The sequence below is a fragment of the Apteryx mantelli genome, chromosome 9 (assembly GCF_036417845.1).
Source record: "Apteryx mantelli isolate bAptMan1 chromosome 9, bAptMan1.hap1, whole genome shotgun sequence".
NCBI lineage: Eukaryota > Metazoa > Chordata > Aves > Apterygiformes > Apterygidae > Apteryx > Apteryx mantelli.
In genome coordinates this window covers 3064275-3084323 of record NC_089986.1, presented here as the reverse complement: position 1 = coordinate 3084323, position 20049 = coordinate 3064275, and the positions used below count along the sequence as shown (strand labels likewise).

At 36.1% G+C, this 20049-nt stretch overlaps 1 protein-coding gene across 1 annotated transcript in view; it reads left to right on the top strand.

The window, feature by feature from the left end:
* IFT80 (intraflagellar transport 80) overlaps window positions 1-17908 on the top strand; it is a 62211-nt gene extending 44303 nt beyond the window's left edge. The window contains exons 12-21 of the mRNA XM_067301569.1: window positions 191-265; window positions 1586-1749; window positions 6187-6251; window positions 7062-7197; window positions 8078-8225; window positions 9002-9173; window positions 12210-12299; window positions 12398-12570; window positions 13729-13852; window positions 16716-17908. Of these exons, the coding sequence (XP_067157670.1) occupies window positions 191-265; window positions 1586-1749; window positions 6187-6251; window positions 7062-7197; window positions 8078-8225; window positions 9002-9173; window positions 12210-12299; window positions 12398-12570; window positions 13729-13852; window positions 16716-16835 (1267 nt within the window). The 3' untranslated portion in view covers window positions 16836-17908. The remainder of the gene's footprint in view (window positions 1-190; window positions 266-1585; window positions 1750-6186; window positions 6252-7061; window positions 7198-8077; window positions 8226-9001; window positions 9174-12209; window positions 12300-12397; window positions 12571-13728; window positions 13853-16715) is intronic.
* Window positions 17909-20049: the final 2141 nt, after the last annotated feature.

Genomic DNA, 20049 nt, shown 5'->3' with positions numbered 1-20049 from the left:
TTGGATCATACGGCAGGATTGCCCATGTTACTTGGCTACTTAAATGCTGTTTTTCCTCTGAAAACCTCCCTTTATAGGAATGTTAAATGATTAAAATGTGTATGCTTTACTTACCGAATTCATCTTTGTATTTGCAGTGATATGTAAAGATTAGCAGTTTTAATGAATGATGAACTTATTTCTCTTGTAGTACGAAGAACTGGAATACACCAACTATCTTTGACCTGAAGGAAGGAACAGTTAGTTTAATTCTACAGGCGGAAAGGTAGCTTACTTATTGTAATGCTCAATATTAGATTCTTTCTTAAAATGTACAGAATTACAGTATTTGCAAGCGGTACGTGAAGGCCTAGCTGATATAATGAACAGACCATTTGCCATATGGTATCTATGATAAGGTGGCGGTAATGAATATTTTCATATATTATATGTGCATGTTTAGACTCTTATTTGTGGTAGAGAGTAGGTCTTCTGGCATTACTCTAACATCTGTTTTTTGATGTTTTATATTGCTTTGTTAAAGTGGAATATATTTTATAGAAATAATATTTGGTCTCCAGTTTTTATTAAAAACATTGCCAGCAATACCAAATAAAAATAAATAGCTTCATTTTTCTTACGTATTTATATTTTATATATGCAAGAACTGACTACTTTTCTCAATGTAAGACATTTTTCAGCTGTATGTCCTGAAAAATCACTTGTCACACAGACCTTTACATGTGCCTTTGTAGAGGGAGAGTCTTTTAAAGGACTAAGAATAGGAGCAGAAGTCAAAAATCTTGGGTTCTGATTTTAGTCTCAGTTCTCTTAGACAATTATCCCTGGACAACTGTTTTCAGCATAGTGCAGCACAATGCTCACAGCATTCGATGTCAGTGACAGTAACACTATATGCAATAGTTGAGGGCCTAACAATTGTTTTTGTTTATGGTTGTGGTTTGCACCCATGAACTATAGATATTATACTTACCAGTCACTGCTACACATTATTTATATTCTCTATAAAAGTTTGAAATGTGTTCCTGCAAATGCGTTCCTTCTTATTGAAGACCTGCATCTTAATAGATGGAGATGAATTAATTAAAAGAAGTGTCTTCTATTTACTTTACATTATAATCCAGGCATGCTGAAGAAAGAGATACAGGTAATAGTATACTATCTCAAAGGTAGCTGTAAACATTTAAGTTGTGTCTCATATATACACGCAGTATAAAATGAATGGTCAGAGTTCTCTTGTGGATTGATATGTGTGGAATACTGTGTGCAAGCCATATGCTTCAGGAGTTATAAGACTTAAATCTTGTAATAGCTATAAAAGAGAAGTAAGTTGAAAATCATAGTGATTTAAGATAATAAATATTTTTTACTATGGAAAAAGATAACATGCACATTAAAATTGAAATCATCTGTACAGAACTTTCAGAATATCAACTTTGAAATGTAAGGTTTAGAAATTATGTAATTTAACTAGAAAACAATTGCAGCATATGCAGGATATTGGACAGTTACCTTCAAATTGTTGAAACTGTCATCATTCTTTTCTGTACTGTTAAATGATTTGCATTTTTGTTGCTTTTTGTAGGCATTTTCTTCTTGCAGATGGTGGAGGGCTTTATTTATATTCCTATGAAGGAAGATTAATTTCCTCTCCAAAATTTCCAGGAATGAGAACAGACGTTTTAAATGCCCAGACAGTATCTCTGAGTAATGATACTCTAGCAATAAAAGACAAAGCTGATGGAAAGGGTATGTTCTCAGTTCTAATACTTTTGTGTTTGCTAATAATTCTTTATGAGGTTTTCAGCATCTTTGCATTTGAGTTTGTTTTTCATGCTTAGCATGGTTATGGTGAAAAGAAAGCATGAAGCAGAAATAATGATTTATTTATCTATGATATAAAGGAAAGATTGTATTTATTCTAAAAAATATGGTTTTGCTTAACTTTGATTAAAAAAATTAAAAGAATGATATATGTCTGACCTTCCAATTGCATGTGTAATGCATTGGAGAACCACTGAACATATACAAAAAATACTTGAACTATAGGTTTTCACTCTCTTGCATGTGATTCTCTAAAGAAGTACCTCAGCAACTTCTTTTTTTCTGCTTGACTGCTGCTCTTAGAAGCCTCTAGTACATCAACTGTAATTACTTTTAGTTTTCAGATGTTCTTTTCTTTAAGTTTTTGGGGGTTTTGTATCTTTACAACGTGTAAGTTTTATATGCAGCTGTTGTGACCATAGTCATGAGGCTGTGATGTTCTTTCTCACTGTAGTGGTCCTGAAGACTCGCTACAGTTTCTGTTTTGGCACCAAAATGCTGTAATTTTAAAACATGACCAAGTTTGCTTCAGGTAAATTTTTGCATTAAGGAGGGGTACAGGAATATTTTCAGTTAACTTTTCTCCATCTTCTGTTCTGTCTCTTGAAGAACATGAGCAGTTTGCCCATGCAACAATTTAAGTAGTTTAAGTGTCTACTGGAGAAGTGCATCACTGGAAGAGTCATGGCGCTCTGACTTTTTGCGTCAGAACTGTCACGTGTAGGCCACATAAATATTACAGTGCAGCACTGCAGTGTTATCTATAGCTATATCCCACTGCGATATGGCCAATAAGAGGATGACCAGTGGAAACACATGTGCGTGGGAGCTGTTGTTACCTTGGAATGAAACAGTGGAAACTTCCTGCCAGTAGTTCCAACTGACAGTAATTCAACCCATACAAGCAATCTGGTATTCTAGACTTAATTATAGGCAGTGAGTTAACTCTTTAGTAATGATTGCATGGTGGTTTTCTCAGAATATAACCTGCGACTTAAATTACTTGAAGATTGGGGGGGAGACACCCTGTAATAACCCTTTGCAATATCCCTCCCCAAGCAAAAGAAAAAGCAGGGAAGATTTGGTATCACTTCTTTGTTACAGAGCTTTTTTGCTGCTCCATACAACTTATATATTAGGGTTTTTTTTATTGTACATCCTTATCTTTTGTGTGAGAACAAATGATTTATTTCTCTTTGAGTAATTACTTCTAAGAATAGTAATATAATTGTGAAGTGCATTTAATTTTTAAGGACATGGACTTAGGGAAAAATTATCCTCAAGACCTGGGACATTAAAAATATCTAAAATAGCTGTGTAATAATTAAAAGGGATTTTAATTAGTAAAAAATATATAAATTATTCAGAAGAAAGCAGTGGTTTACAAAAACTTGTAAATAAGTGAAAAGCTGCATTTTATTTCTGACTTTTTTTTCTTTTACCTGTTGTGTGTTTGGGTGTGTGTATGTTTGTTTAGATATTACTTCTTATACATAAAACAGAGACTTTATTTTTTTGCTCTGTTGACACCTTTGATGTGGTTAGGGTAAAAAACAATAGAAGTGCTTTATATCAATTGAGATTATATAGACAATTTATCCATAAATATTGTCTGTTGGCTCTATGTACAAGTATTTAAGATTTTGAGAATAAACCCCCCATCTTGCCCCGGCCCCCGCCACTTTTCTGAGTAAGACCGAAGAGCATCCCCATCCCCTAACTGTTCCCGTGAGTGTCCTGAAAACCTCGCGAGCCAGTTCTGCGCCCTGGCTGATCCTCCCCAAAACTGTGATCTACAGAGGCTGGGTTCCTGCCGGTGTTTTCAAGCCAAGCTCTCCAGAGGACGCTGCTGGTAGGAGCTTCCGTCAGGGTAATGGGTAGGGGTGGCCTTCGGAACAAGTCCCGCTGGTAGTGTTGAAAGGCCTTGTAATAAGCCAGCACATGGGAAAACAGTTTCTTGGCACACGAAACCGTGGCTTATCTAGGCCTATTTATTCTTCTAGGTTCACCCTAGCCGCAGCGTTTTTTCTTTTCCCCTGTTTTGAGGGCAGGTCTGGTTTTCGTAATGCAGCGCGTTACAGAAGCATCTCAGGTGGCTCGGTTGGATGCAGGAAGCAGTGTACACGTGGTGGCATGGAGCTCTCTACACGCTCGTGTACCCTAAAACGGAGAAAAGCATGAGCTGCTGTGCTTCAGCGTAGTGACTTGGATCTTCTTGTGCTTTCGATAGTCCAGACCAAAGACTGGTATCGCTGGACTTAGTCCTTCCACATTCCTAATGCAACTGGAAGAGGGAGGAGGATCCCGTGTCAAAAGCAATTGCAAGCCCTGGGAGCAGTTTTTCCTTAATAACAAAATTTTGTGTTAAAAGATAGAAATTAGCTGTTTTCTTTCTCTGGATGTTTTAAAGTGAGAGAATAACCTTTATTTATATTTTTAATTTATACATATGTATTTTAGGTTCTAAGAGATTGTAAAGGGATATTGAAGTTTTCCGGATTAAAAAAAAAAAAAATTCTTTACTGAAATACCATAATAAGCATTGTAGATTAAGAAGTTAGTGAAGAGTTCATGAATTTTATTTGTCAATTAGGTATCATAGTTTTCTTTAAAACCCTCTTAATCTCACTTTCTGTAGCTTTTATAACAGCAGCAAAATTGGTTTGTATAGCAAGATCAAAATAAATTTCTTGTAGGGAGCCATGCGTAGAAGTGAGAAAAATACCACTTCTGAAGAACAACTAATTTTCTTTTGTATATTTTACCAGCTGCCAAAAGCAGCACTTATATCAAACTCTTCCCCCCCCCCCCCCCCCGGCCCGCACACTCAGCCAGTGCTTTCTGAACACCTGCTCTTATGGTTTTTTCTTCTGCCTGTACAACCACTGACCTCAAACCAACATCCTGTGTCCTACTGCAAGAACCCAGGGCGGCGTATTCGCATGTTAACGTCGCCATCCTTTGGAGCGCGCAAGCACCTACCTCGGGTATTTCATCCCTGCAGGTGTCGCGTTGCAGTCGCAGGTGGGATATGTTATCCAGCATCGGAAATGGTCCCGTCACTCTTGTGCTTTCCCTGAGCTAAGGCTGAATCACGTGTCTTAAATTACAGCTGATGTTCATAGTAACGTTACTGTTTTCGCTGAGCTGGAGTAGTCCGGCTAGTGAGGCGTCTCTCTGATGTGTGTGTGCATGCACAGGCAGTATACGCAGTATTATGGGTGGTCTGTGTGCAAATGTGTGCGCATGTGCGTGCAGACGTACGCACACAAACAGAGAGAGAAACTTTCTTTTTAGGAAAGATTCAAATACTAGTCTCCATTGGATATCCCAGAAATAAAGATGAGGTAGGTTTTTGTTTTTTTATTTTTGTTTTTGTTTGGGTTTTTTTGAGGGGGAGAGGGAGAGAGAGGGGAGAGCGGAAGAGAGGGATTTTTTTGGTAAAAATGGTAAGAATAAAATACAAAATTCAAACGTACCTGGCTTAGTCAGATTTTTTTGAGTAAGCCAGCTGTTAATGTTTTGTTGTGAATGAATGATCATGATATGCACAAACCCTAAACTGTCCTGGGATTAAAATATGGCTAAAGACCACTGCATTAAGATTTTCAGTTTTCACCCCATTGTCTTTGGCCTACAGACATTCTGGAAGCAAAAAAACTCTTAGCAAAAACCCAAAGGTGTGTAAAAGTGTTGGTTTAGGAAGGTATGACATACTGAAAAGCCAGTTTTTGTGTCCGGGTAATAATCATACCTGAAACAAATAGGAAAATGCTTCTGAAGAATGTTTTACTCAATAGCTCCAAGGACAGCTTTCTGTATATCTGCCGTTAATTCCTCAGGGAAGATGTATCAGTCGGTGGTATCACTTCCTCAGCTTTCATACTTATCAAAGTTGTGGGCAAAGATTGATTAAATAAATCAGATGGCCTTGATAACATAAATATATCCAGAATGCAAGATACAAACCCATCTACCTGCATCAGATAGAACTGGGTGTAATTTCTGTAAATAGTTCTTTGAGCTGTGATTGGAAGTAAAATGCTAATTTTCTCACTTCAGAATCAGTCCATAATATCACATTTCAGTGGCTGTAAGTCCTCCAAAAATATTGACGTTTGAGAATTCTCACAGAATACTCAGATTTCAAAATGAGAGTATTCCTATGCTCAGCAGGCTAAGATGGTTAAATTTTAAGATTGTAAGATTCTTGTTCGACCAGAAAATGAAAGTCACTGATAAATCAAGCATGTGGCAGTAAGTATCCACACATTATACTCTGCAAATGAGTGGGACCACTTGGAAAATCTATGAAGAACTGTTAATTGTAACTAATAAACCGTATAATATTTTTTTCTTCAGTTATCTACATATTTGAAGCTTTATCTGGAAAGCCATTGAGTGATGGAAGGCCTCTAACCCATACGGTAGGATGAAGGCTATAATGCCTCTTTTTGATTATATTTTGAAAGTAATAATCAGTAACAAAAAACTATTAAAGGCTTACGATCTTGATACAAAACAGTTTGACAAATCTAGTTGATTCTTATAAAATAACAATAATTAGATTCTGTATGCAGTGTTGATATACAAAGGGATGTACTGTATATTGTTTTTGGCTACTGGCGCGCGTATCCCGTGCACATAAGAGACTGAAACTACAGGTGAATGGTTGTGTTACACGGTAAAACTGATGAACTGGGCTTCCGCTGTATGTACTCCAAAGCAACTTTTATTAGCTCAGTCCCATCTTAACACTGAAGAAAAGACAGTCAGTGAAAACAGGTCTGCCTTTAATCTGAGTTTTTACTGTTTTTCCTTCAAAAATGATTGCATGAACTGTGTTTTACTTTTCTTTACTCTTGTGGTATACAGCAAAGGACTTCAGGTACTAAAGCAAAATCAGGCAGCTTCTTTGGAGAGAGACATAAACTTTCTTATGCTGCCTTTGCTTTTAGACTGCCACTTCTGTTTCTGTGACCTTTTTGTAAGTTCCTAAACTGCTAAGTCTTCTCTGTTGGAGATTATTCTGGCTAGAGAGTTTTGCTTTAGTATGTATGAAATTAATTTATATAAAGCTTTGTTCAGCAGAGAAGACACACACAAGTGCATTAATGATCCTGTTTTTCAAGAGTTTTGTCTTGTTTTTAGTAAGGCATTCATTTGTTTGAGTATCACATGCTTTCTCTGATACAGATCTCCAGCATAAAAATGAAATATTTTCTTTTCATTTTTAGACGGAAATTGTGGAGATTGCTTTGGACCAGAAGGGACTCACAAGTGAAAGAAAAATAGTTTTTATTGATAAGAATAGAGATCTTCACATTACTTCAGTTAAAAGGTTTGGAAAAGAACAGAAGATTGTCAAAATAGGTAAGAAAATTTCAAAATAACACTAAACTGTGTGCTAGCAGAAGAATAGTTTTTTATCCGGCACAAGAGACAAAATTTAACTTTTTAATTAATGGCGAAATTGGACTTGACAAAACATTTCGAATAGTCCCGTGGCTTTCTTAAGATAGTGATGGAAACAATTTTAGTGTGTTTTATCTAAATTCTGATAATTTTATATCAGTTACTAGTAAAGCAGTTGTTCACATTTAAGCACTTACTATTATATTTCAGAGTAAGCAACTAAGACAATATTGGAAAAGCTTGTATTCCTCAGAATTATTCAAGCTGTTTGAATATAGAATCTTTCAGAATTTTTTCTTGCTGATTCAAATTCTTAAGTACATAATATTTTTAAATAAAAGCTTGAATTCTGTGGGCAGATGCATGATTTGGTAAGTGCCAGGGTGGAGCCTGGCCGTTGTTTTCATTTTGATCTGCCCTCTCAAACCTAGCTCCAAAAAAGGTATTTTGCAAAAGGAGCTAGCTTCGCACTCTATAAAGAAGCTAAGTTAAGAGCAACAGTTAAGAAGCCAAGAAGAGCAATTGCTTCTAGTGTTTTATATCTTCTGCATACTAATAGTTTATCAGTAAAGTCTTAAAAAGCAGTATAAAGCCAACAGCACTGAGCTACTTTGTGTCTATTCACATCAGAAATGAAGAATATGAATGTCAGAAAGATGCAAAATTGAATTTGGCTGAAAGTTTATAAGACTTTACCTTACAACCTAGGGGGTTAAAACCAATACTTGTAAAAGGAGCTAATAAGTGCCCTCTTACTGATAGTGAAGTTTCAAGAAGTGTGTATTTATTTTGAAGGTTCTTGTGGAAATGCATAATATTCTGTTATCTTTAAATTAAGGAACAATGGTTCATACTTTGGCTTGGAATGACACTTCTAACATACTTTGTGGGATTCAGGATACCCGTTTTACAGTCTGGTACTACCCCAACACGGTCTACGTAGATAAAGATCTTTTGCCAAAAACTCTGTATGAAAAAGATGCAAGGTAATAATACATCCTTTTGATCAAAACAGTATTAGTATGTATTTCAAATATTCTTTCAAATTATTTACTCAGTTATTAAAGAATTGTGTTAATTTTGCCAGTTGAAATAGATGTCAGGGTTGCAACTTCCAAAATTCTTTCTATATTCTTACTTCTAGATCAGGCAATTAAGAAGAAGCTTTTTATACAGTATAAACTCTGTGACGTTTGGAGTTTAAATGGTAACAGCACAATTTAAAATTAGAATGCTATTTTGGTGCAGAAGCAAAATTTTAATCAAATCTTTTGAAATAGTCTTAGCTGTTTTTGAAAATAAAATAATTAATCTGTTTAAAACATCTGTTTTAAATGAAAAGTATCAAAATATTTGGTCACAGATAACTACTTCAGCCTGTGGGAACATTCCCATTAAGAAGTACTGATGTCTGTTTCTCCCTTCTTACAATACTTTTTGATATGAAATTCTTCAAATAGCACACCTGAATTCATAATTTTATTCCAGGAATCACAGGAGCCCAATTTTTTTTACTGAAAATAGTACTTGAAAATCCATTATTTGCACAGTATTTGCATTTGCCTTACAGCCAGTGAATGTGCATAAGTATCATTTTATTTTTAGACTGCCTTACAAGTACCTGTTGACTATAACTGTTAAATAACTAGCTGCTTAGACTTTTTTTTTTATGATTTGAAAATAAAATATAATTATTCTGTTCCTACTGTTCTTTCCACTAAGAAAGGAGTGAATGTTAACTTATCTATCTTTCTCTAAACAGCGAATTTAGCAAAAATCCCCAGATTGTACACTTTGTAGGAAATCAGATAACAATTAGAAGAGCAGATGGTTCACTTATTCACCTTAATATTTCACCTTATCCTGCGATTCTTCATGAATATGTTAGTAGTTCTAAATGGGAAGATGCTGTCAGACTGTGTCGCTTTGTCAAGGTAATTTTTAATGGGCAAAGTTCAGATATAATTTCACTGAAATGTTTTATTTATGTTTTAAAGTATTCAGTAATCAGAATTGCGTATGAAGTGTTAGTTGTTATTTCCATTCTTCAAACTGTTTGTTTACTTTTTACTTTGTTGATGATGATTTTTGGTCTGATCATGAAAATTCTTATAGTTCTTATTCATACCAAAGACCAGATGGATTAAACAAAGGTATTCACGAAAGTTGGTAATACTCATAAATTTTCAGGACTAGACATTAGTATAACTGATTAAAAAAAAAAAAAAGTTCTGTATCTCCACATACAGTTATCTAGTATTTTTTCATATTTTATTTCACTTGCTTTTTTTTTTTCCCCTTCGCTTTCTTTTGTATGTATTTAGGCAACAGCAATAAATGAGGTGAGTCTGGCAGTCTTTAAAAAAACAAAACAAAAAAAAACTGCCTCCTTTTCCCCCATTAACACTTAGAAAAGAGTTTAGCATTTTTGTATGATTAGCATGACCTTAAATATGTATTTAAATTTTTTTTATATATTTGCATTAAGAAATCAGTACACATCCAGATAGTTTGGGTTGTATAATGATATTTATTCTGAGTGTTGCCCCTTTAATAGTAGTTTTTATTCCAGTATTTGGCAGTGGGAACTGGCATTTCAAATCCAATATCATGTGGGTTTATTGTGAGTAATCTAAATGCAACATCTTTAAAAATAGGACACCTATATCAGGTGGTAATTTCATAATATCATCATAAATGAAACAGCAATTTTGGTGTAGCACCCTGGGCTCATTTGAAGCTCCCCAGGATTCTGGTATGCTGCGCATGTTGCAAAGTCAGCGCCTGCATCCTCCAGTGACCTGCAGGAAGCGCTTACTAGTTCCAGAATCGAGTGCGAAAATATCACTAATGGCAAATTACTATGAAGGTTTTCTAATCAGAGGATTTTTTGCCAAACTTTTCATGCTTCATCTGCATTCTTAAGGCGAGCTTTATCCAAAGAGTTTAATCATACTTAAAGGAAGAAAGTTTGAAATTTTCAGTGCTTTCTAATGAAATCGCAATGTAGCTATCATATTCTTCTCGCTGTCTTCATGAGTTTTTCCTCACTAGTCCACATCTGTCAACAAGTGTATGCGGCCTTTCTCTCAAGAAGGACTGTAACAGAATCTTTATTTTTACTGTGAAGAGTATTCTCATCATCTGTTTCTGAGCATCTCGGATGCCTAGGTCTCAGTCTTTGAAAACTTCTCTCTTCTATTGATTACCATGGAAAGTTATTGTCTTAGGTATAAGGTGATCGAAAACCGCCCAGACTAGATGATGTAAATGCCCTTTGCTAAGGGATGACCTGGAATGCTCTTAAATCAGCGTACGTGAAAAGCCATCACAGTCGTCGTGTGCACTGAGTGCTGCGTTCCTCTTTCATGATTCTAAAACTCTCCTTGGTGATACAGCGCTATTTTGCTGATTTTGGCAACCAGACATTTCACAGTATTTCCAGTCAATAATAAGAAAATGGGCTATATTTCTGAGCAAAGAGAGCACAGAGGGGCCTATCAGTGAAAAAAATCCTAGAAACATGGTGTCCTGAATAATTTCAGGCTGAGCTTTCAGCATTTTATCACCTGATTCTCTAAACAGGGAAGTGGGAAGAGAATATGAGAAAGATTTTATGAGGATTCGATTCTCTGAACAATTTTAAGTCTCCCAAATATGTGCTGCCAGCAAAAATGATGAACTTGGGAATCATGGAACAAAGGGAAAGGGTGGGAGCACGTGTCCAAGCGCAGGGATGCTGGTAGCGAGACCGTGGCCTCGGGTTTCCTTTCCGTCCTGCGCTGTCTTCAGTGGGTCCCATCATTTTGTCACATACTACAGTGATTGTAAGACAGAGTGTGGCAAGACATTTAGAACATACTCAATGTAGCTGAGTGTGTTGTTTTTTAAATCAGTAGGGCTCTCGTGCTGCTTCCAAAAACCTGTTCATGTTGTGAAAAAGGGTTATTTTCAAACTTGTAATTGAACATATTTAACAAAAATCTTAAACAGCTTTATTCCCAGAGTGCATATGGACTGACAAGTACATTCAAAATGACATTTGTCCTGTCTGAACTAGTGTTTTTAGACATGGTAGCCTAGAATATATTAACTAATGTAATTTAGTAATGTATCTTTTGTCCTAATGTAGTCAGACTTGAGAAAGGAAGTTATCAAAATATTAGGATTTTCCTAAATGTTTCTCTGAGTTTGTGAGATTTAGTAAGAGTGCATAAAAATGCAAGAGTTATGAAAATAGAGAACAAGGGTATAAAGTTATCGTTACCACAAAGCTTTTATAAAATTCTTAATTCTAAGCATTAAACGTACTAAAATTATCACAAAGGAGACAGAACTTCTGAAGCTCTCATTTTCTTTCAGCAGGTTCCTACTCTGTTCTGCTGTCAAGTTTTTTTTCTCTTCCATTTGTAGTACCTTTATGATAAAGGTACATTTACTGTTATTATGGGAACTATGACACTCTGTAACGGTGTAGTTTAATGAGATACTGGCTTTGGCAGTAAAGCCTTCCTGATGTCCCTGTTCCCAGTGCTGCAGTTTGTCAGCGTCGGTGGTTCCAGCACAGTTATTCATGAGGCCAGGTTAAGGTGAACCAGGTTAAAATAATTTTTTTGTAACCTGAGCCAGTGTTTGGTTTCCATAAAGTAGTGTGATAAGGGCACCAGTGAGGAGGTTGTAAAAGTGGTACTATGGCAAGAGCTCATTACTGGCTGAGCTGCTGAAAACTAATGATTCATTTAGCCACACTGGCAATCACCACATCAAAGTTTTTATAATGAGGGGTTTCTGGGAATTAATTTAATAGTGGCTTTCTATTAAAATATTTAGACCACAGTACAGGGAATGGCATAACTGAGAAATGTTGTTGTAGAATATTTTCAGGATTTGTATCCTTTGTATTAGAAGTCAATTCCAGTATAATAATAAATTAATGAGGTTTTAGGAGTTGCATTTTGTTTTAATTTCAGGATCAGAGTATGTGGGCCTGTTTAGCTGCTATGGCAGTTGCCAGTAAAGATATGGCTACAGCAGAAATTGCCTATGCATCAATTGGCGAGGTAAGAAAATGCAGTTAACTATTTCCTAGTTAAATTACTGCAAAACTAATTTTGTTCATTGATTTCCCTTAGTAAACTGTCATACATCTCATTAACAGATTGACAAAGTTCAGTTTATCAATTTCATCAAAGATCTTCCATCAAAGGAATCAAGGATGGCTCATATACTGCTGTTCAGTGGAAATACCCACGAAGCTGAAACCCTGCTTCTTCAGACAGGCCTTATTTACCAAGCTATTCAAGTCAACATCAATCTTTACAATTGGGATAGGTAGTATTTCTGAAAACACAATATGTTTATGAGCTGTCTTATTGAGGTAACATTTAAAGTATTTGGATCATTTGTTTTATTCCAGATAATTAGCTGACTAATTTCCTATCTGTAATTGCCCAGAGCTGTAAAAAGATGAAGTAAATCATATCATGACAATACACTAAAGTAAAATGATTAATTTTTCTGTCATATTTAGAAGATGTAAGTATTCTGTAATAAAAATCTGGAACATGCTTAGAAACATTTTTAAATAACGTTTTACTTTTTCATGATTGCCAGCACAGAAAAGTCGTTAGTAATACCTCAAACTGCATGTGACCCTCAATGAATTAAAGCTGTTTTGAAATATCTTGTTGCTAAAAATAGATACGCAGCCATTTAGACTCCCAGCAATGTGTAGGTGGATAAAATATGAATGAGAAAACAGAGTAGGAAAAATTTCTCCTTTAAACAAGAAACCAAGCTTTCTAACAGAATCTTATGAGGCCATTTGCTACTAACTGCACATACCACTGTGGGCAAAAAGTTTGTTTCTTTTCCCATAAGCACATATCTGTGTTTCTGATTGTGTTGCCTAATATGTACCATCTAAAAGCTATGTGTATAAAACAGAAGTATTCCTTATGTCATTGAGAAGAAAACAGATGTAAGGGTAATCAGTTACTCTAATACAATGGCTAATCTTTCCCACCTTTAAAATTTTCTTAAATGCTGCATAGCATATGCTCTGAATGCACAAAATGACACTGTTCAGAAGAGATTTTTATAACTCCTGACTATAGTAACCTTATTGAAAATGATTCCTTTTCCCCTTTTTATTGAGAACACTGAAGTCTATGCATTCTTTTTCGTTTCCTTGAAATAAAAAGCCTCCTCCTGTCAAACTCCAATCAAGAGACAAAGTTGTGAACAGAAATAAATGTTGGATGTTTTTCCTAATGTGCATCATAAAGTAGACAGTATATGACATGTTGACTACTTTTAACCTCCTGTGATTGATAATAATGAAAAACTGCTTGGCATTATAAATCAGAAATCTTTGCCTGCAGCCCAGACACTGTTCAGCATATCTTTTTTGCAAAGCTATGGTGATTGTAGTTGTGCCAGAGCATTTATATAGCCTCACAAGCCCATTTTATTCATGTTTTATTCCAGGGCACTAGAACTAGCAGTAAAGCACAAGACACATGTTGACACAGTTCTGGCTTATCGACAAAAGTTCCTAGAGGACTTCAGTAAAAAAGAAACCAACAAGAGGTTTTTACAGTATGCAGAAGGTGTAAGTATTCCTTGAAATTATTCAGTTTTAGGTGAATTTATTCAGCATCAGCTTTAGGTCAGCCTACTCTTTGTAGCCAGTTTTGTGCCAAAAAGAAAAAAAAAAGGTCATATGTTTGAACTCTTCTTGGTTCAAATGTGGACACAAATCTTATGGTTTTACATCTGACTGTTACGTGCAAGTTCATAGCTTAATGCATGGCTACATGGCTACTAATATTTGTGCATGTGTTTTATTTGAAGGCACAGATATGGAATGTATATATTTAGTATCTGGCAAGGATTATACAGATGAAGGCACAGTTGTTTTTCATAAACAGGGAGATAAGCCTTAGTATGGCTGAGTATGTACCTCTTAAATATCTTCAACATTTTTACATGCTCTTATGGATAGTAACAATAACAATCTTTGAAGTTATCCAGACATATATTAAGAGTGAACTATGAACTGTTTTGCCAAATATGATAAATAGCTTAATGCACAGTTTCATCAAACCTCTGGAAACCCTCTCCATCGTCATTAGGTCATTTCAATTTATTAGCATTTCACAGATCTTAAAGACTGAGATCATATGGTTCATGAGCTAAAAGTATCTTAGATTCCACTGGAGTATCTTCTGTGCATTTTCTTTTATGAGATGTACCAGATGTGGTGCACCTGAGACAGCAGTTTCAGTGAGCAGCCCTCAATTCCATACTGGTCTTCCCTCCCCTGTTTCTGAGCTCTCTCAGAGTAAGACTATAAAAAGAGATGTGTACTTTGGCTGTATCAGATCTTTCCATCCGCTGTAGCTGATGGATCAGGAGATGCATCTGAGCTGCTAGCTTGGATCCCTTAATTGGATAGTGCCCATTACACTTTTAATAAAACTTAATTTCTAGTGTAAGACATTAGCTTTTAGCACTTCTAAGGATGTTTTATTTCCTAAACAGAAGAATAAAAATCTGCAAGGTGTCTAGGCATCTGATAAACAAGTCTGCAGTACTTTATTCAGAGGATAGAGAAAGGATAACAGATTCCAAGTACTCTTATTATACATCACTTTCAGCAGCTAAGCTGTCTGAGTCTTCTATATACTTTAGACCCATTAGTCAGCAAAGATCATGTTAATCCCCTAATGCTTCTGGAAGACACTTTTTTAGATAATGCTGTCTTTAATTCATAATAAAACTCTAATTTCTGGAAGGGATCCTAAGCAATAATGCCTTGTCAGTGACTAGGTGTGAGTAGGACCTTTGTAAGTGTTTCTTCTTGCCCTCAGTCTTGAACCTTGGGTTTCAGAATGCAGAAACTCCCTGAAGTCAACAAGTGCTTGAGTTGTATCCATATCCATGTTCTGGAGGTCTTGGCTGATGGATCTAAAATTAAAAGGCAACCTATCCAGTGAAGTGGATTTGGAGGTCTTGGCTCCAGTGTTAACAAAATTCTTAGTGCAGCCTATCAGGCTTGGGTAGCAAATCTAGAAGCAAACAAAAAGGGCACAAAGAGAAAAGGCAAGGTTTTGTGCTGCTCTTCCTTCTCAGAGAAAAGAAGAACAGAAAAGAGATTTGTCTCACTTTCCCTCCCACCACCTAACATTTCTTCAAGCTTAAGCAGGGAGTTCTTACCTCTTTTCTATACTGCAGCTGAGACCGCTGATCTGCAATCAGATACAGAATCTAAACAATGTGCTTAGTTGTTATATCTCACATCTTTATATATAAGGTATTATGAACCTACTATGTATACTGAGAGTCCGTATCTTGGCAGTTACTAGGTGTCACTGGCAAGGATCATTGGCTTCGCTGGCAAGTAGCCCTCTGGGCTAGATGGCAGAATTAGCCCTTAGGTATGTTTAGCATCTGTGTGACATCTGTTAAAGCAAACACATTCTTTCTTAGAGCTCCATAAAGATTTCAGTCATCAGATCTAAAGCACCTGGACCCAGCAAATACATCCTGAATTGAAGGATTAACCTTTTCACATGAAAATGTGGGTATTACAGTTACATCTTCCCTAGCAGAAGACCTTCCTGTTATTTTGTGAGTTAACAGAATAACAGTTACTCTGAAAATTCCCTGTGCAGCAGTTGAGATTCTTTTTCCCAGCCCATCTTTGACACTCTTCATTCTCCTGCAGTGAAATTGAACTTCACAATTACACTTTTGTCCAGTTTTGGGATGTTTTTTATAGTCATCAAATACACCATGCTCCACTCTTTCTTGTCAGGCATTTGTGGGGAAAAAAAGGCAACTGTTGTACCTCACTGTTCCATGGATACTGTACCGTATCTGTTGTCGGAAGTTTCACTGAAATAGAATACAGTCACAAGATGATGCTTTTCTGCAGCTGGAGAAATGCCAAGATAAAGTCGAAACGTGTATTGATGTAGAGGTCAAATTTCAAGCGGAAATTTGATTTCTGTTATATCAGATAACTAATGTATATGCCATCATTTTACCTGATGTACTTTAGGTGCAGTCAAAAGAAGTACTACTGATAAAGGGCTATGTTTTGAATAATAGGACACAGGTCTCATCGCATTTAAGTTAGATGAGAGGCAGTAGACTGATCTAAGTTATTTTCATGTTTTAATGTTTTATTACCGGATGCAATGAGATGTATTCATATTTGTTTAAAAAAAATCGTTTGTTTTATTTTAAACGTGGAAAGCCCAGTTCGTTAGAACTTGACAGTGCCTTGATACATTCCATTAGTGTAAGCTGTAACTTATATGTGAAGAACTACATAGCGATAGATAAAGTCACAATAGATAAACTTTGTAATTGTAACTTCAAATTTTCCTGTTGGTGAATAGGTATCTGTGTAACCTCTCTATATAGTGTTAGTTGACCTCTGCATACTCTCTTTTCTGTTCTTGCAGCTGGAAGTTGATTGGAATAAAATCAAAGCCAAAATAGAGATGGAAATTGCTAAAGAAAGAGAACGAGCAGCAACAGCAGCCAGTCCAGCAGTAAGAGCTGGTGTAACTGTACAGCAATAACTGTCATTTTGGTTATATTGACAAGTGTTTTGTGAATATTTTTTACAACCATATATTGGTAAATATAAATAAAAAAAAAAAAAAATTGCGGGGAACAGGAGCAAGAAATGGTGTAATTCTTGCTAATTGTTGGCTGACAGGCAGAATTATTTATTTACTCAGTCCAGTTCTGAGCTGGAGTTACATTCTGATTCCCTAACTCCAGTGAAGAGTTACTCTGTAGTCTGTGATATATGTAGGAGAAAAAAAGGGAATTTTGCTTTTGTCTTTCCATTACTGGCTTTTAAATTTTCATTGCCGTTAAAATCATTTAATCTGGTTGCTTCTAGTTAAGCACTGAATTCCCTGTCTAAGCATCTAGTTAAGTAGTTCAGTTATTTCTGCAACCTCAGGTACCTCTGAAAAGCAGGTGACTTGTTAAATTGCCTTAAAATGAATTTAGCAAACTATAAATGTTGAAAAAAGGAGCTTGCACTTGTAAAACTGTAAAAGAATGTTTCACTTATAGTTACACATAGTTCTGGTAATGTATGTGCTCCGAAGTTCTTCAGTAGATGATTTCAGATTATTTCAACAACTCAGGTTTGTCATGGTAACATACTTTTATTTTAATGATAAAGGGTATCTTTTAAGAAAACTTAAGTTATCATGAAATAATTAAGGCATCATTTAAAATACAGGGAATGTGCTTTGAATTTTGTTTGCAGTAACAAACAGCATTGCAGGTTGGTTTTGCGGTATCTAACACATGTAACTGACAGTGATATTCAGAGCTTCCAAAAGTTAAAGTATCATATTCACTTTTAAAAAGAAAAAGCTTTCCATATTTTTTTTCTGCCCAAAGCGCTTGATTTTAAAATAGTTTGTTTTAAAACAGTTTGCTGTTGTTATGAGCATGAGTAGGCTATTCATAACTAACATTGTAAAATATGTATCTTTCAAATGTTACCACCAAAATGTTAATTATCTGTATATATATTGAATTTCTTGTGTTTAATATTCTGTTTTGTAAATCATTTTATGGTTGATAAAAACTTTTTGCATAGTTCATCAATTTCCTAATAAAAATTCAAATAAAGTGATTCTTTTTTTTAATGTTGTCTAATAGATGGTGCACGAGGTGATCTCCATTGATTTACCTGACTGCTAAATGAAACAGCAATTTTGGTGTAGCACCCTGGGCTCATTTGAAGCTCCCCAGGATTCTGGTATGCTGCGCATGTTGCAAAGTCAGCGCCTGCATCCTCCAGTGACGTGCGGGAAGCGCTTACTAGTTCCAGAATCAAGTGCGAAAATATCACTAATGGCAAATATTTAATGTTAAATTTATGAAGCCTGGCACAGATTTGTCATGCAATAGTAGCAGTTTTTGAAGGCCAGGCTAGTGGTGATACAAATTTCAGGATCTCGTTTCAATTTTGGTCTTTTACTCTGGGGCCAGGTGGAAGTACAGCAGAGGCAGCAAATTCACCCAGCTTCTTAAAAATGCATATTGCAACAATTAGCCATTGCAGAGATTTTTTTTGGGGGGAGGGGGAGGTAATGAGTGCTGTGCTAGCAAAGACACTGTGTTAGAGCGACTGCCCTTCAGGTTGATGTCTGCTTCGTTCACAGAAAATGGTACAGCAGTGCTTCCGTGCTGGCTCTCCATGTCTCAGTATTAATGGGAGGTATATTTTTAAGTGATGAAAAAGGTTGTTTAGTTCCTAGCCAAAGTGCCATGGAGATCTTAAGTTATTTCCTACTGCTCAGATTCACTTTTTCCATATTCATCCAGTCCTGAACTACATGTTGTGCTGAGATTGCTGGTGTTAAATAGAAAAAGAATTTGTAGCTAATGACTTACTCATCAAGTGTTGCTATCTGTAGGGCTATATATTATGAGCAGCTTATGAGTACCTTGAATGTGTAAGTTGCTGAAAATTATATGCTCAATTTTCTGAAAAAGCATTGTTTATTCTTTAGTTTCACCAGATTCTAATATGGAGGTAACATGGTACGATTTTGTACCTTGGTTGTAAAATACAAATTTCAGGATATTCTCAGAAAAAAGCATTCTTATATGGCTTACCTAGGATTGTTGTAGGGCTTTTATGTATTGCGATTGCAATGGCAAGAAAAGTGCTGTCTGTCCAGTGCAAGATAATTTTGTGCTGGTTTGTTTGCGGGGTTTCGAAGTTCTGCATTGCATTTATCTGTTCCTGTTTTTAGTAATTTGGATAGTTCACTTAATGAACTAGTCTATTTACTAGAAGAATACAGATGTTTCAAGGAAGAATATTTATAACAAGCTGCAACGAACCTTGCTAATTTGCTCTAATGGGCTATTTCTGGTGTATTTAGATAAGATTTGCATATTAGCAAATGCAAGTGTAAGACCAAGAACGCTTTCATCCTACTTGTGGTGTTTGTGTCATATTACCTCTTCTTCCAAACCCTGAATTAAAACCCTCCAGGGCCGTAAAAGAAATAGCTAATCAATAACCGATTGCTTTATTGTCCAGTGCAAAAACTATCATGAACTCGTTTCAGAACCAGAGATTAACATGACTGAAAGGTGGTTGTTTTAGCTGGTGTTACAATTGACCGGTTATTGAGAGATAACCACAGTTTTGCCTTAGCAGGGTGTGCGTTGTACTTCATATAATATATTTCAGGTTTTTTGTGATATTGACGTTGGCAACAGTAAACCCTCTTTGGTTGTAAGAAGTAGGATTAAAATGGATGTGTGAAAAATATGTCTTTAGGCGAGGTAAAAGCTAAGACCAGTGTTTAAAAGCCATAATCGAATTATGAAAATAGTACACTGAAAAAATGCTGTGTGCATTAGGTAGCACTTACGTCTTTTAAACTTCCAAATGTTACAAATATTGCACTTAGGTCTCATTGCACGTGGGCTTGGAAACTGTACATGGAAATATGCAGAACTTTTTTCCCATGCTAGCTGTGTAAAATGGGACAAACCTGAATAATGTGTCAGGATAAAGTCAGCACCCTGTACTGCAATAGAGCACGTCCGTGTTGACATCCTAATCCTCACGTGTTGTCCGTCACCCGTTCGGCAGCGGGCAGTAGACGGAGGCAGCGCAGTCTGCGCCTTGCGGACGGCTTTCTGTTGACGGTACGCAGCAGCCGCCATAAGTTTCCAAGGGAAGTTACTGACGGGTGCTGATGGAGATTGATTGATTGCAGTGAAGAGCAGTGGAAAGAACGT